At 48.7% G+C, this 17,947-nt stretch overlaps 1 protein-coding gene across 1 annotated transcript in view; it reads right to left on the minus strand.

Moving 5' to 3' along the window:
• Positions 1 to 2,759: 2,759 nt before the first annotated feature.
• Positions 2,760 to 17,947, minus strand: part of LOC149356510 (uncharacterized) — a 64,443-nt gene continuing 49,255 nt past the window's right edge. The window contains 3 exon segments of the mRNA XM_089576361.1: positions 2,760 to 2,827; positions 2,913 to 2,975; positions 9,267 to 9,356. Of these exon segments, the coding sequence (XP_089432487.1) occupies positions 2,760 to 2,827; positions 2,913 to 2,975; positions 9,267 to 9,356 (221 nt within the window).

The following is a 17,947-nucleotide window of genomic DNA, read 5'->3' on the forward strand; positions in this document are numbered from 1 at the left end:
AATTTCGAGCTCTGGAGATGCATTACTAAACACACAGTGTGGCTCAGAAGCAAACCCCCTGGGCTCCAAACTTTTGACAAAGGCTGTACATATGAGGGATGACTGGCATTGTTTTTCTCGTTACCCACAAAGTGGCGACTGCATATCCTGGTGTTCGGCACTGCATCCCACGGTTTGCCGTCCGGACTGCATGTGCAAAAGGAACGAATTTCAGCAACGCGGATAACCCCTCCCTTGTTCATTTTGTGATCGATAAACAAACATCAAGGCAGGCGAAGCAGCCAGCACAACGCGAAGGTTCGCTTACTCAGTGCGTCGAACTGCAGCTATCCAGCGCGCCCGGCGCTCCGCTTTGTGAGACCTTGAAGGAAAACGGTGGAATTTGATATTGGGATTCAGACTTTCTTGCTCGTGGCAGCCCACGACGCAGTAGTAACGACGGTGATGTTTTTTCGAGACTGAGCGAGGTCTCTCGGGCGGATCGGCGTCGCAGATTCCTTCTGCTGCCTGCATTTCGTCCTAAGGCACACGGAGCGTCGGTTTTCTAAAAACTAAGCCACGGCCAGGCCGCGGCGTGGTTGGTCACAAGTGACGAGCCCTGTCGCACTCACAACAGTGCAGAAAAACGTGCGAATCGACGCAAAACGCAGGCTAGAAAGGTGCGCCGCCACAGCCAGGGCTCACTACTACCCAACCTGGTACTACCCAGCCAGCTTTTCCTTGCTGCCACCAGGCGCCGCAACGTTACCTCAAACTCCAGCGCAAGAGGCCTATGGGTAGGGTAAACGTGTGAAGCACGATACGAGCGCGTGGTCTTTGTTTTGTGTGCAATGCAAAGGCGGATATGATTTTAAAAACCCTGAAATATAACAGCAATGTACCACACGCATACATCAGATCGCATTTCACTCATTAACTAGAAAAATTTTCCAGAGTTGATTACCATGCTTTTACATGCAGTACGTGCGGCGCCGACACGCAAGGGCGGATTCTACCGCCTTTTATTCCAGTGCTCGCACTCTGCGGTGAAGCTGCAGCATTCAGGTATGATATGGAGCTAAATATGTATTACCAGTATCCGCGCTTCCTATAGATCCTGCAACCAGTTGGAATTCGTGTGTTTGTAGAGATTATGCGCGCAATACTTACCAGGAGCAATAGGCCTTACCAGTAATCCCGCCGCACCACCAAGCGGCCGAGAAAAGCCCTCTGGGAAAACGGCGCACCACGCCTACCCCGCTCGCAAGCCTTCGTCATCGCTGCGCCGCTGCTTCCCGCTGTTTCCTGGTGATCGTTTAGTGCCCGCTGTTTCTTTGCATCGCATGGCACAGTTGGTTATTGCGTTCTGCGGCGATGGATAACCAGCCGAGCGCGGTAAAGGCCCGGTCCCACTAGAGAGACGCGACGTCGGCGGGCTGGTCGGCCGATCCCGTCGCTGATGCACCAGTCTGTCACATCAGACCGACGACGACGCTAGCCCGACTAGCCGTCGCGTATCGGCGTAGTGTGACAGTCTTTCAGGTCAGCTAGGCCGACGAAACCGATCGGCAGGTCGGTCGGCCGAGAGGCCCTCGGCAGGTCGGCGGGCGAGCGAAAGCTCCACCTCGACGATGCGACAGCCTGCATATCTGCGCTTCTCTGCCTTGTTCGTGCTAATAATAAGCATAACAAGTGGCTGCGTTTGATATGTTCACATCTGAACGCGCCCGAGCAATGAACTTTCGCAAAATTTTTAAATTTCAACCGACGCCGGATCCCTCCCATGTCGATTAGGTTTAGCGAGTGCGTAGGATTCGATTGAGCGATTTCCGCGATTGTGGAGAGCAAATCAAGAAGTTTTAGCCACTGCAAATGTTCACCGAGTGTAGTTTTGGCCACAATAACCTGAAATCGACGATTGTTAGCATCGCGGGACGTGTGTACAATCAGCGGGATGCGCAGGTGTTTCCCCAGCAATAGTTGAGGCGGCCGGTACCAGACGGTGGCGACACTTGTTGACAACAAATCAGGAAGTTTTAACTAATGCCCACGGTCGGTGAGCATACTTCTAGATAAAGTGATGGAGAATCAGGTATTGGTCACATCAGATAAATCAGCAACAGTCACGTCGCTGCCGAGCGTTTGACGAATAAAGCATAAGCAACAAACGACCGTGTCCTGCACTCTAAAAAAAAGGTGTTATCTTAGTCTTTTGGTGGGGTAAATCACTTTTCGCTGAGCTAACACCTTTTTGGGGGTAAGGTTACGCTGTTTCTTGGAGACTAAGTATTTATGCTCTTGCACATAGTGTAATGTTACGCTCTAATAGCCTAAACTTGCACTGGCATAAGGAAAGTAACTTTAGACCAGTTAGGTATAACATTATGCCTTTCTAAGAGGCGTAAGTGTTAATCTGAGGAAAGCATAAACATATCCTAACAAGAAATGTGCAAGTTTGCACCTTTAGCAGGCAAATTTATGCTACACCTAGAAGTGCAAAATTACTTTGTCAAAGGCTGAACTTATACCGTCATAAACAGAGCAAAGTTTGCACCCCTGTGGTGCAAGCTTATACCCTTACATGATGGATAAAGTTACCCTTCTAGTGGTATAAGGTAATGCCCTACTGCAAAGGCTATCTATGCACTATTCGGTGCTGTATTTATACTGTCTGCACAAGAGTTTATTAGCCTTCTGTAGCGTAAACCTGCCCACTGAATGCAGGACTAAAGTTGACCCATATGGTGTAAGCCGCAGTCTTTCGCGAAGTGCAAGCAGTGTCAAAATGTTGTGACGAATCTTTCATGTGAGATGGTCTGTGTCATCTTGTATTCAGGTGCAGGTACGACTGCAGAATGCACACAAAGGATTCACCACACAATTTGAGAAAGAAACATAGCGTCGTATTTATTTTGCCACATGCTACACCATACCACAGCAATGAGCCTGGCAGTCTTCTTCGAACAGGCGGGGGCAGTATGTACCATGTACTTGACCTGGGCAGAGAAAAAAACATTAAGAAATTTCAAAACGACAAACCTCAGTACAACGTGGCCATGGGCTTAGTTAATTCAGGACTAAAAATGAAAACTGCACAAAAGGCAGGGATAAAGGGAGACGCATGAAAGTAATGCCACAAGTGCAGGCCTCTGTTTGTTGATGAGAACCAAAATCAGAAAATATATGCAGCAAAAACAAAACATGTCCTAAATGACAGCTACTTAATCATCTCACATATGCTGACATAATCACAAGCGTACTGGCTTCTCAAGAAAAAAAACTAATGCTGTGGCCAACAAAATTAAAAAACACTAAGAAATCAGAAAAACTCAGAATATTGTTCCCAGCTGCAGGGTTAAGCTGTAAGCATCCCGGATGCCAGACTGTGAGAGGTGCGTGTCAAGAAAAAGAAAAACACGCGCGAAGTGAAAGTTACTAAAAAGTGAAAAAAATGAAATGTAGTTGAATAAATCCTTCCCTCCATTCTCATGTGTTTAGTTCTCCATACTTAGAGTGGTTACGGTTTCATGCAGCCCTTGCTAATATAGCTCTGGTCTCTGATGCCACTATATGTTTTGTTGCCCATAGTGTGAATTTTCTTCCTTAAAGAGAAGTGTAGGTTAGGTGATTATCTGAGGATCAATGAGTGATACCACCAGCTGTAATTTTCAGTGTATTCTGCTTTCCCTGCATACATTACTTGTGAATTCATTTCCTATTAGTAAACAGCAGGGAGCATATGCCTGTGATGGCATTTCTGGGTGCACTCCATTGTCCCAGCCTTTTGATACAGGTTAAATTCCTGGAAAAAGGCCTGGACATGACATAAAGAATATGGACTATAAATTTGAGTGTACCATTTCTGGAAAAGAAGGAAAAGCTTCGGGCGAAACGTGAAATAATAGCAAGGTCAACATCTAAAGAGTTGTCTGCACTAATGCGGTAATGAGGTAACATCATACACACAAAAGTATATGGGCCACATTATAATAAAGGTAACTTTTATTCCCATCCATATCCTGTTTCATACTGCACCTCTAAATTATGCCTGTGCAAAAAGCTTTGGTTATGGACCGGCCTTCACTGAAAGATTACATTAACTATCCAAGCAGCATCAAACAATCTCCGTCTAAAGCACTGCTTTTGCTTGAGCAAATTGCAAACCTCGCCTTATAGATAGTTATGCTTCATCCAATGCTTGCACCATATGCAGCAGCAGCAATTCTCATGAATTAAATTTTGCCCGCACACTAGAATGCAACATTTATATAACATCTTTTCAGATGCCTAGCATAATGAAACTGTAAGCAATGACTGACAGCATGCAAGTATGGCTATTAAAACAGTTGCCTTTCATATCTGCTGTCACGTGCAGGCCACGTGAGCTTAATTAAATTGTATGTTCACTACAATCTGAAATAAAACTAATATGGGTTCATGTGAGTTATTATAAGTTATTCGAATCTGTAAGCATCACCTTCCCACTCAAAAAGAAAGTGTGAACAGTGCAAAGAACGTTAACAGCCTCGCACAGCTGCTCATCACATTAAGATGCACGATTTTTCCAGCAACATGAATTGTATGCAGCACCCTTCAAACTAATTCAATATGAAATCTTTGCCAACTTTTGAAGTCCAGCCTACTTTTGCCGAAAAAAAACTGCATTGATGCTTCACACAATAAAAAAGGTCACAAGTATTCAAATCATTATACAAAAATTCTTTCAGAACTAAGTCTTCGAAAACATTGAACAGCTCCAAAATCTGTAATAGAATGGCTGTAGCTGCACAACACAGCACACTTTGTTCATTGATTGACATCAAGCAATGATGACCTTGCAACAATGTCACAATTACATAATAACATACATACCACACAAATCTAGTCTCGACCACTTGTGCAGTTTTGAAGAAGCCATGTTGGACTTCGGTGCTAGGAGTGACAGTGCTTGCACACCTTTCCATCCCTTCTTCTGCCAGGTGCACTGCAATAGAGGCATCATTGATAGCATTAGTGTAACAGTGATAACTTATACGTTCATTAAACCACATAATGGTATCACACATGCTCAAAAACAACAGAAATATGTTGAAAATGAGAAACTACAACTTTTCAATACAAATTTTATCCATTACAGAACTTGCCATAAGAGGCGTAATTGACTCAGTGCAGTAGTTCATACCTGACAGCTTCTGGCACAGGAAGCCTTGACAAACTTCTACAAAACAATGGCTGAGTACCAGTGAATTGTCCCTAAGTGGCTAATATAATGAACATATTTTCTAACTACAGCAACTGCAGAAAGAAGAGAGAACTCTACTATTACTGCTGATGAGACTGACAATATTCATAACAGGACAGGCGCTGTTTTTTTCCTTGGTAAAACTAAGGCTACAGCGCCTGTCCTGTCTTGCATGTCTTCTTTTTTTGAGGGGGTTCCATAGCACTGTGGTAATCTGTCGACAAAAAATAATGACCAACAATGACCAAAAACCAACTAGCCCGGACCAAAATCCGTATTGTTCAAAACAAAAGAAAGCTTAGGGACTAGCATATTCTCCAATTCAACCTCTCAGAGTGACATCAAACTTAGTCTCACTCTCATCTCACAACTGAACTAAAAATAAGAATAAAATACTGCTGATCGGCGATCTGAATCTTCCAGGTGGTGACTGGGACCGCCTTGAATGTATCGGCTCTAAGAAACCTGTGAATTCTGTCTATAATATTATGTTCACAAATGACTTGGTCCAGATTGTACGCCAGCCGACTCGTGAATCCCGCAGTCGTGATTCTATATTAGATTTGGCTTTTGTACCTCGTGCTCTCAGTGACTGTACTGTATCGGTTGAGCAAGGGCTTTCTGACCATCATATTGTGAGCATTGCTGTACCTTTTCACGCGCGCAGCGTACGCGAACAGCAGCAAGTAGGTACATTCAAAGATTACACGCGCGCTGATGATGCCCTCATAATACACCACTTGGAAACGTGCCTAATCGATTTTGATGGAACGGACGCATGCGCACTTTGGACCAAATTCAAGGAAATCTGCCATTATTGTCTCGATAATTTTGTGCCTACAAAGCGCAAAAATGTTCATAAGCTAACGCCTTCGATGAATCGGAACATTATTCACCTTGATCGCAAAATAAAACGACTGAAAAAAACACGTGCAACCTGATCTGATCTCGGAGCTTAAAGGTGCACTGAAGAGGAATCTGAACTTGTCTTTTTGCCGCGGGAACTCGATCTACACGTTCCTAGCATTCTAGCAAACTGCGACTTATTGCCCTGTATGGCCGATTTCCCAAATTAAATCGAATTAACGGCCGGCTCCCGCCCTTTTTTTTAAATTCTGCCTCGTACGGTGGGCGGAGTCAACCAACGCGTGGAGTGCCTTTCACCCAGTCCCGTGGCGGCTTGCCGCTCTGCCATCGGCGGAGTAATACGTAGTAGTCCGTAGTAGCAAATAGTCCGCGCGTATTTTTATTTCTGCGGGCTTATTTTGCGGCTATATTATCTGCGAATGAAACTATTTATTCATGGAAACCTAAAAAAAAATAAAGCGAAAGCAAAGCCTCCACGGAGCAGGCTGAAAGGAACTTCACGCGTTGGTCGACTCTGCCCATCGTACGAGGCAGAATTCAAAAAAAAGGGCGGGAGCCAGACGTTAATTCGATTTAATTAGGGAAATCGGCCATACAGGGCAATAAGTTGCAGTTTCTAAGAATGCTAGGAACGTGTAGATTGAGTTCCCGCGGCAAAAAGACAAGTTCAGAATCCTCTTCAGTGCACCTTTAAAGAGGCACTCGCGGGCGCAGTACGCAGATCAAAAGATTACTACTTCAAAATATCTCTCCCAAACTTCATAAAAAATGACCCTAGCAAATTCTGGGGATTTATAAGTGACACAAAGAAACCGGTTTCTGAAGTATTAGTTGCTGATACGTTGGTAAATGATCAAAGGGCCATTGCTCACCATTTCAACGAATACTTCCACAGCGTGTTCACGGTGTCACAACCATACACACTTGATGCTGCACCTGCCTACCCCTCTGAAGCGAATTTTATTACTTATGGAGGTGTACTTTCAATGCTTCTAAATTTGAAAACTAAAACATCGTCCGGCCCCGACAATATTCCAAACATTTTTCTCCGTAAATATGCCGAATCTGTTGCCAAGTTTCTTGTTATTATGTTCCACACCTCTTTGTTGTCAGCGAAAGTGCCAAGTGAATGGAAGACAGCCCGAATTGTGCCCATTTTTAAACAAGGTGACCGGCTCGTATTAAGAAACTACCGCCCTATATCATTACTTTCGTCTTGCTGCAAGATGATGGAGCATGTTATCGCCACCCGCATTAACGAATTTTTAGAGTGTAATTCGGTGCTAACAAATCACCAACACAGTTTCCGGAAAGGTTACTCTACCGTGACGCAGCTAGTATCCGTAGTTCATTCCTTTGCTTCAGTATTAGATATTAATGGTCAGATTGATGCAATCTTTCTAGATTTTAGCAAGGCGTTTGACATAGTCCCCCACAGCAGCCTAGTATTAAAACTACATTCCATTCGCCTCCCGCGTGTTCTTATTTCTTGGATAAGTGATTATTTGAATAACCGAAAACAATACGTTGCTCTTGGTGAACAACAATCCGGCTCTCTTCCTGTCACATCTGGTGTGCCCCAAGGAAGCGTCCTGGGGCCTTTACTGTTTTTTACTGTACATTAACGATATTGTCAATGAAGTTTTGCCCGGTGTTCAGATTAGACTATATGCTGATGACTGTGTGTTATTTCGCGAAATCTCCAGTGTTCGTGATCAAATAGACCTGAATAATAGCCTCACTAATATAGTGAACTGGTGCAGTCGTTGGGGAATGGCTTTAAATCCGGAGAAGACTGTTTCTCTCTGCATTACTCGTAAAAGAAATCCGATAAAACATGCATATATTCTTGGTTCATCCCCGCTTAAGGAAGTCACTCCGGTGAAGTACTTGGGTGTGACAATCACTCATGATCTGTCATGGAACGCCCACATTAACAACATCTGTTCATCTGCGTTCAGAAAACCATGTTTCCTGAGACATAAACTTCGGAATTCCCCTCCCAATGTAAAGCTTCTTAGTTATCTATCTTTGATCAGGCCAAAACTCCAATACGCGTGTGTAGTCTGGGATCCGCATACGGCATCCAACATAAAGAAGATTGAAAAAATACAAAGGAAGGCAGTTAGGTTTGTGTCCTCTAAATTTTCCAAATCTGATTCACCCTCCGAAATAATGCAATTTCATGGTATTCCCCGCCTTGAGTGTCGTCGACAAGGTACTCGTTTAGATTTTCTTTCCCTCTTGCTCAACCGTAAGTTGGGACTTGACCCGTCATTATATCTTTTCCTTCAGCCCGCAAGAAGCACACGCCACTATCACACCAGCCTGTTAGCACCATATTTCGCACGCACAAATCTGTTCAAATTTTCTTTTTTTCCGCGCACAATAGCGGACTGGAACTATCTGCCCCACACGGACCAACACTGACATATTTGACATCAGCCATGCCTTGTAATTGTATGCATGTTTCTTTTTCTTTTCTTTTTTTTCGCCATGTGACTTTTTGTTGCCATGTGATTTTTCTGATTTACTCAGTCTGTACAGTGCCCGTCCTGCTTGGACCTAACCATGGTCTGCAGTATGTACATAAATAAATAAATAAATAAAGAGTACACAAGAGCATAAAAGGATGTTACATAGACTGTACACTTTTATGATCAAATGTTTGGTCACCAACTAACTCAGACCTTTTCACAATAAAAAGAACGAAACAAATTACTTTTCACCATTAGTCCTCAGCCTGAGTAAACAGAAAGTTACATATCAACTTAACATCATTAGCACGCTCACCTTGCCATTCCAATGCAGTAAAACTGCTGGCATGATAAGTCACTCTCTGGGTTAGCAAAGAATATTGCAAGCTGGGTGAGAAAATGACCGCATGCTAGCAAACGCAGAGCACAAATTGACTGCTAATTTCTTGCCTATCAATATTTCACGTTTACTGTTTTATCTTTCGCTTTCTACTCCATGGTAAAAAAAAAATTCGCCCCGTCTAAGCACTCCCAAAAAGCGACCTGGCAGAAGGAGTCGTCTTGTAGCGCTAAAATTACAACAGGATTACTGTCCAATGAGTGCTGCAGTAAATGTGAGCACTGCGCGCAGTACGTGCCACAGAAGCGCGCACACTAATTTATTCGCCCCTTTCGGAACGGAACGCCCCTTTTTGACTTACCTGACTGAGTGGTCGTGAGCAGGGATAAATGCGTTGCCTCGACGAGACGACCGGCAATGTTCTTGCGCACAGGAGACGAAGGATCAGAGCCTGCAGCGAAAGAAAGCATGGGAAAGATGCTTGCACATTGCGCCGCTGCGGTCGTGCGTTGTACACGAATCGGCACCCTCCGGCCGCTTCGCGACCGGCTCAAAACAAGAAATAGCAACAAGTAGCGGCTCGCGCGCACAATCAATGACAAAGCATCTTTACAGAATACACCATAATTTAACGGCAGGAAACAACCCGTATGACCAAACGAAAAGGTCACTTACTTGTACGGTTGAAATTTGGCGCGAAGAATCCGTACGATGAGCTGCGCCGCGTCGACCTGGCGTGCGCTGTTTCTTCCAGGCGTTCACTCTTTCGCGAAGATGTCGCCCACTGCAGCGTCACACATCGATGAACCGTGCACGATGAGGTAATCGCTGAGCACAAATAGACAGGCACGTGACCGAAAATGAGAAGGAAAAAACTACCAGCCACTGCCATTGCTTTGCGCCTTCTTTTGTTCGGCGAGGCGACGCGCATCCCTCTTTCCCTTTTCTCCACTGACTGAGGAAATGTCAGTATTCTCACCAGTGTTCCAAGGTCATGCCACCCGCGTGCGGGGCAACAGCCCTCGGAGCTTGCAATAGCCTCGTATACATGGAGCCCGACGTTGCGGGTCGGGTCGGGGTGCGCCAGATGTCGGGCTGACCAGCCCGACCCTACCGCGTATACATGAACCGGTTTTCGGTCGGGCAGAGACCGTCGCTACCCCTAGCGTCGAGCACGCAAACTACACGCATGCTAGAGGAGGAAAGACGCCGAGACGAAAAGTTCCCTTTCCCGCTGCTGCTCTTTCCGGCCGGTTGGTTCGCCCGTTCACGTGCGCGCTGTCATCGAGGCCGGCAGCGGCTGGCTTTGATTTCTAATGGGTGTCTCCGCTGCCGGAAAAAAAATCTCCCAGCACGGCCGGTCTCGACGCGCGCGCTTTCTCGCTCTCTTCTTACGGCCTGAGCAGGTGCCGAGAAAACAAATCATGGTGAAAACCACTATCCAAAGCCGGGGTTTCTAGTGATTCCGGCGTTTTTTTTTTTTTGAAAAGGCGGTCAAGTATCTTCCACGATCGAAATTCTCGAAGTCTTGTAACTAATCATTGAACCACATCTAGAAGATTCACCCGTCCTATGCTGCCCGGAATGGGTAGACAGAAGCCACTCCAAATGCTTAACACACCTCATTTCTGAGAAGTTTCTCCGAATTTTTCTCGTCAACTACACAAAGAAATTGACAAACCAAAATGACAAGCCGTCTGGTTTCATCCACAAGCCAACGCGAAAGCATTTAAGGCTGTAACTGACATCCCTTGAACTGCGAGCCGCACAACAATGTTGTATAGGTCATTACAAGCAGCGCCTGTTATTGTTTTCAGTCCTTCTAAGTATGTGAAACGATATCGGAGTTCCAAAGAGCAAAGGATCTTTCTGATCTGGTGTGTTTCACGCAGTGAGAACAGATGGCACAGATACTTCGAATGTTTTCAAACGGCAAGTGCTATTATTTTATTCATACATTTCCAAGTATCAACAGAGATTGTGCCAGCCCTGAAGATCAAAATAAATATTTTCCTAACCGTGGCTTCGCCCTGTAATATCTTGCCTCACTTTTATTCCTGCTAGACGCAAATGATACAGCCCTATTCGCTAATACTATGCGCCATCATTGCATGCCGACTTCAATGTTTTGAGATCCATCTACTAGTTCCCTGCTTTGCGTGCCAATAGCAGTGGCTGCATAAGATATGGTCGTCAAGTTCTTCTTCAGTACTCGGAGCAGCCGTTCAGCAATATGTGCAAAGTAACCGAACCAGCCCCCGGAGAGTTGCGGCGGTAGATAGCAACTGCCCCTCATGCACAGGCCGTTAAGAAAGAGCGCGCGCGCCGAGTGCTCCGAGTTCCTGCACAGCGCCAGCCAGACCGGAGAGGAGGCAGGAGAGGAGGCGCTAAGCCGATGCGGCAGCGTATACATGCTCCTTCCAGCCGGGTCGGGCAGAGCCAACCCACCCCCTGCAGTCGGGCTGGCCCAGCTCGACTCGACGGTCCCTTTGCTCGACCCCCTAGCGTATACATGAGCCCGACAACCGGTTCTCGGCCCGACAGCCTGCTTAACCCGACTTTTGTCGGGCTCATGTAAACGCCCAGTATGCAAGCCCCCAAAACAAGGTTTTAATTAGTAGTGCAGCAGAGCCTTTCCCTCGCTCGCCCACTTGACCGCTCCGCACAGACACCGCTTATCCTTTGTGCATCTTGCGTACGCCTTGACTGCAATGAACGACATGGGCTTCGGAGCGGAGAAAAGACACAAACACACAGAACACAAACACACATGAAGAAAAGCAAACGGGCGGTTGCCGGGCCCGCACTTCCCCGTGTGTTTCGAACAGAACCGACTTCCGCCCCTCCGCTCGTGAAGCGGTGGGGAGGCCTAAAAAAAATGAAAAGCTGGCTCGCTAACTGGGAATGACAAACAGATGTATGAAAGGATGCGCTCGCTAACAAGTCTAGGTGGTCGAGCCAATCGCCCCTCTCGATCGTTCAGTGTGCGCGCCCGCAGCGCCCCCCCCCCTCCCCTCGAACAGACCGAGCAGCAAAAACCAAGAAAAGAATTCTATTGAAGGCGGGGCCATGACGTACCCTGTGACGCACTCCACAGACACCACGCCTCCGGCTTACGTCGGAGAAGGAGGGGTGATTTTGCCTTGCCGAGCCTACTCGACGAGGAGCGGGAGAGAAGAATTTCGAGGAGGGAATGGAAGGAGAGGAGGCTCGCTCAAAGAGAGGTAGAAAGTGTCTGCTGCCCTGGGGTGGGCGGGGGCCCTTTAAAGGGCCCCCGCCCACCCCATGGTCGCAAACACTCTCTACCTCACTTTGAGCGAGCCTCCTCTCCTTCCATTCCCTCCTCGAAATTTTTCTCTCCCGCTCCTCGTCGAGTAGGCTCGGCAAGGCAAAATCACCCCTTCGTTCTCCGATGTAAGCCGGAGGCGTGGTCTCTGTGGAGTGCGTCACCTTTTAATTTTTTTTAGGCCTCCCCACCGCTTCACGAGCGGAGGGGCGGAAGTCGGTTCTGTTCGAAACACACGGCGAAGGGCGGGCCCGGCAACCACCCGTTTGCTTTTCTTCATGTGTGTTTGTGTTCTGTGTGTTTGTGTCTTTTCTCCGCTCCGAAGCCCATGTCGTTCATTGGAGTCAAGGCGTACGCAAGATGCATGAAGGATAAGCGGTGTCTGTGCGGAGCGGTCAAGTGGGCGAGCGAGTAAAAGGCTCTGCTGCACTACTAATTAAAACCTTGTTTTGGGGGGCTTGCATAGAAAAAAAACTGAGAAGGGAGCGCGCACGCAGAGCGTCTCGTGACGTGATCACGGCGGGGGGGCGAACCAACTCCCTCAGTTTTACTATTTTTTTACTTTTTATGGCTAGGGTTCAAGGCTGTCGCCGCACGCTCCCTCCGCAGTTTTTTTTTTTTGTTCCTTCATGCGGGTTTGTAGGCATGAGCCAGAACAGAAGGCGCTGCGGAAAGCGTTGTGCAGACGACGCGACGCCAAGGCTACGCCCAACCTTCTCCCGTCAGTCAGAACGATGCACCAATGGAGTGCCTTTAGCGAAAGTAACCCCCCATGACGTCAACGGGGTTCAGGGTAGTGGGGCGGGCCGTTTTTGTTGAAGGAAAGAACGAGCGGGCTTTGATTTGAATTTTCGCAGCTTTTCGGGGCGCGCATGGCTCTAGTATTTTGCAGAGGTTATCTTCGATGCCTCATCTATGCAGTGGGCTTGTTTTTCAAAAATGTCCGGACCTTGGGCAGTGGCCCTTTAAAATAACCCCGCCACCCCGCTTTCGGGAGAGGGCCGTCTTCGAGAGGGAGGGAAGGAAGTGAGGGCTGCATACTTTTGCTGTACAGCGTCTTCGCGCAGAGGGAACACAGCTGGTTTGAAGAGTAAAAAAGGGGGTAAGTTTTCTGAAAGAGACTAACGGCCTCCACGAGGGTGTTAGCAGAGTGTATCGTTAGTCCATGCGTCTTCAGATAGCATAAATCGTGAAGATGCACCTTTCTTACCCCCTTTTTTCTTAGAGTGTGGCATTAATATCCTCACCCGTAATCGCAGCTGGTGCCTGCGCCGCACACCTGGTGCGGAAAATTCTTGGTACACGGTCCGTATATTCCTTGAGCCCACTAAAATGCGCACCACATATTTTGCGGGGTTTTTTAGGCTGCCAGAGGGTAAAACGCCCTTGCGAGCCTTCTGGATTAACCTCCCGCGCCTTTTATTGCTTCAACTTCTTGTCTTCTCAGAATCCGTGGAATGAAACATTGGAAGTCCCCTCTCGCGTTGTTGCTGCATGCAGCGGGGCACGCCGCACGTTTGACCGCCGCAACGATTCCTCTTCACAGACATGACGTACTGTCTCTGCCAAAAGTAACCAGGCCGCCGCAAAGTCTGCGGGAGCAGGCGCACGGCCGCGCGGAGGCGTTTCGCTCGCTGTCGCTGGCCGGCGCTCGCCCGCTCCGAGGGTGCAGCAGCTGACCTAACTTTGCACCCTCACCCTCATTTCTTAGGTGATAGAACTAGGCGCGTAAGATGCGCGCGCTGCGCTTTCGCGTGTTCGGAGCATGGCTGCGCCGACCGAGGGCGCGCCGTATAGCAACGGTGCTCTTCTTTCGTTACGTGTGCGTACAGGCTGCACGTGAGAGAGGCTTCATCACAGTTTGTTTCTTTACAAAAAACTTAGCCACAAGCAAATACAAGAAAATATTGCAATGAAGCATTGCACTCAATCATGGCATATATTAACCAGGGGGCTAATGGAAAAGATTTGCAGATAAACAAAACACATAAGTGGCCTCGAAAACCGCCAAAGGCTAAAAAGCTTCCCCATATGCGCAGCATAAAGAGAAGCATAAAGCAGCATAAAGAGGCGGTACGCACGCAACCCGGAAAAAGCGTATTCAGATTTCGAGGTCCGTCACACTCCTTTAATTTAGACGCATCAAAACGAGCAGAAAAGTGATATTTTTTTATCCCTTTCAGCTGTGGTGTAAACAACATAAGCAGGCTTAATTACATAGCGATAAACGCGAGGTATCCACTTCAGCGCAGTTGCTCGTAACGAAAGAAGAGCACCGCTGCTATACAGTGTGCCCTCGGTCGGCGCAACCGTGCTCCGAACACGCGAAAGCGCAGCGGGCACATCTTACGCGCCTAGTTCTATCATCTAGGAAACGAGGGTGCAAAGTTACGTCAGCTGCTGCGCCCTCGGAGCGGGCTAGCACCGGCCAGCGACAGCGAGCGCAACGCCGCCGCGCGGCCGTCCGCCTGCTCCCACTGCCTTCGCGGCGGCCTGGTTACTTTTGGCAAAGACAGTACGTCGAAACAGCAGTAGGTCATGCGAAAACGTCAATAAAAACCGCAGAGAGACAAGGAGCTAACTTCCACAACAGTCCACCGCTACATTCTGCTTGGAAGCATCAACAATAAAACACGAACGAGAAAGACGCAGACAGCTAGAAAGCAGCGGTGCAACACGGCAACACGTTAGACAGCAGGCGACGCGGAAGGCGATCACTGCGTTCGGTCTATATGCTTTTCGCGGATCCGCCAGGGTGCCACAAAATTCGGCGCATTTTTGAAAAAAGAAAACAAAAAACCCAGCACCGTGCGGACGCGATGTCGCCAGCGCGCGTCGTTAGAAAGGGGGAGAAGCAAACCCTGGAGAGCGTGTTGCTACCCTCTCCACTATCGCTCGCCGGCGCGACGCCAAGGGGATTGCGTCAGCGCATGTCATCGATTTTTATGGAATGTCGGAGTGGCTCAGTGGTTACGGCGCTCGGCTGCTGACCCGAAAGACGCGGGCTCGATCCCGGCCGCGGCGGCTGAATTTCTTGAAGGCGAAATTCTAGAGGCCCTTGTGTTGTGCGATGTCAGTGCACGTTAAAGAACCCCAGGTGGTCGAAATTTCCAGAGCCTTTCACTACGGCGTCTCTCATAGCCTCAGTCGCTTTGGGACGTTAAACCCCAATAAACCAACCAATTAATGCTGACGGAGAGAGCGTAGCCTTGAGTGTGCTAGGTGATGCCCCCTCCCTCTTCACTCGCTCGTCGGCGGCGGCGCCACACGACCAAGTTCTCGAAGCAGCTCGAAGTCACTCTCTGCGCCTGACCAATAGGGACGCGCGCCCGGCGCGAGAATGAGATTGCACAGACGGTACTTTGCGTATCTGCGCGCCTGCCTTGGCACGAAGAACGAACAGGCGCGGAGCTCGCTTTATAATAAGGGCGCTGACCGCTGTATGCCAGCCCGAGCCGCCGTTTAAGCTTCCGAGAAGGGCGCCCGTTCGACTCCCGGGACAACAGCACTCGCCCAGTCACTGTTCAACGAGACAGCGCGCGCCGTTCTGCGGGACGGCACCGTCGCGTACCTCTGGACATTTGACTGTCGCAGTACCCGGGGAACAAAGTGCTTCGTTTGTTTGCCTCTCTCGTGTTGGTGCACTTTAGGTGCAGTAATTCATATGTATTGTAATCTCTCTCGAGTGCAACTTTGCACGAGTGGCATTGTTTTGTTAATCACCTTGTATGTGCTCGTACGAGTGATTTCTAAATCCTCTGTATCGTCTTATTGCTGTATAAAGCTTTTGTTTGGGAACCCTTGGCTCCGACCCATTCTCTGGGTTGCGACCGGCGCAAGCTGGGCACCAAATGACCAACCCCTTGTCACTTGGTAGCTGGTCTCTGGCTGAGCTTGCCACGCTGAGTCGAGGGCATCTCTTTTGTGTCCGAAACCGCTACCCCCCACACGCTCGAAGGGCACGAGATGGCGTGGCGCTGCATTTCCTGAAAAAGCTTTATAGCCGCCGGATGACAGATTACGGGGCGGAGCGTATGCCCTGATTCTTTTCCGGTGATGCTTTGCTGTCAACCCCACAGGAAGCAGCTCACTACGTAGAAATCGCAACGACCACTGCAGATTAAGTAACCAGGCTGCGTCGATAGTTTGCGGCCATACTTACTGCGTATAGTTATCAAACGCGATAGTCGATAATCTGACAGCACGGCGAGTAGTTTGATGAGCAATGCTCGCAGAGTTTCTCCCTCTAATGTGGTGTCGAATGAAAGACACATGAGTTTGACTGCTGGCCGCGTGCTTTTGAGGATATGTCGAGGCTTGCGTGCACAATTCACGACAGCACACAACGCACCGAAGGCCTCATGCTGTTGCCGTCGTAGCCGATGTATTGACCTTACGTGTGCGAGGGCGATCAGCCATTTTACGTATGCACAGTCGTTTTCAAAAATACACGGCCCACGGCTTCAGCCGGCGGAGCAGCCGCGGGGCCGCGCCGCGGGGCCGCACCGCGGCGCTGCTGTCTCCGACCGGCGCTTGCTGCGAGAGTGCCCCGCGTGACGACACACTTCAACCCTCACTCTCGAGCTCTTACGTAACGCGCCTGATAAAGACTATGTGCGGCGTTCGCCGGTTTCGCCGCTGGGATATTCCCGAATATTCGCGGGTGTCTGCGCGCGCCGTGTGGGCGCAAAAATCGAGTGTCATGGCATGTTACTCCCGCTTTGCCGCGCTCACTTGCCGCTGCTTTTCAACAAGTATAGGCTCGCGCAGCGCTGAGATACTGGGGTTTGCGGCGGCGAGGCTTTGCTTCTCTGTTCTAATTGCACTTTGCACGTATAGTTGTGCCAAAAGCACGGTTTAAATTTTTTTCATTTCGTTTTAAGGCTCTTTAATGGCCCATTACGAGAAAAGCCGGTCGCGTCTGTGTAGGGAGATGGTGCAAAAAGGAGGGTGCCCTCATCGGCATTGCCTACATCAGGAAAGTAAAGCTGCATTAGGGTGGGTTATGGCGTATTGCTTTGGAACAGTGGTGGATTCTACTGGATTGCAGTGAATTACGGATTCGGTTGTATTACGGGCGTACTGCGGTGAATTCTGGCGGACCGCAATGAATAAGGCTCGATTATGAGATTAGGTTGGATTACATTGAATTGGGTAATTAGGAGTGGGTGATGTGAGATTAGGTTTGATTATGGTATATTATGTAGTGCTATGTAGTGTTAAGTTTTAAACCATGCTTTTGGCACAACTATACGTGCGAAGTGCAATTAGAACACAGAAGCAAAGCCTCGCCGCCGCAAACCGCAGTATCTCAGCGCTGCGCGAGCCTATACTTGTTGAAAAGCAGCGGCAAAGCGGGAGCACCTTGCCATGACACTCGATTTTAGCGCCCACACGGCGCGCGCAGACACCCGCAAATATCCAGGCACCCTGTTTCGAAGCGAGCCCCAGCGGCGAAACAGGCGAACGCCGCACGTAGTCTTTATCAGGCGTGTTACGTAACAGCTCGAGAGTGAGGGCGAAGGCTGCGGGGCACTCTCGCAACAAGCGCCGGTCGGAGACAGCAGCGCCGCAGCGCGGCCCCGCGGCCGCTCCGCCGGCTGGAGCCGTGGGCCGCGTATTTTTGAAAACGACTGTACGTGCTGTCTGCCGGCCACCCAAATAAGTTCGCGTCGTTGTATCGCTCCCAAGGAGCGTATTTCCACCGTACGCGTGCGTAGCAACGAAACGCAGCAGAACGCGAAGCAACGTAGGGC

This window comes from Amblyomma mixtum, chromosome 3, assembly GCF_055824585.1.
Source record: "Amblyomma mixtum isolate Tamu chromosome 3, ASM5582458v1, whole genome shotgun sequence".
Classification (NCBI taxonomy): Eukaryota; Metazoa; Arthropoda; class Arachnida; order Ixodida; family Ixodidae; genus Amblyomma; species Amblyomma mixtum.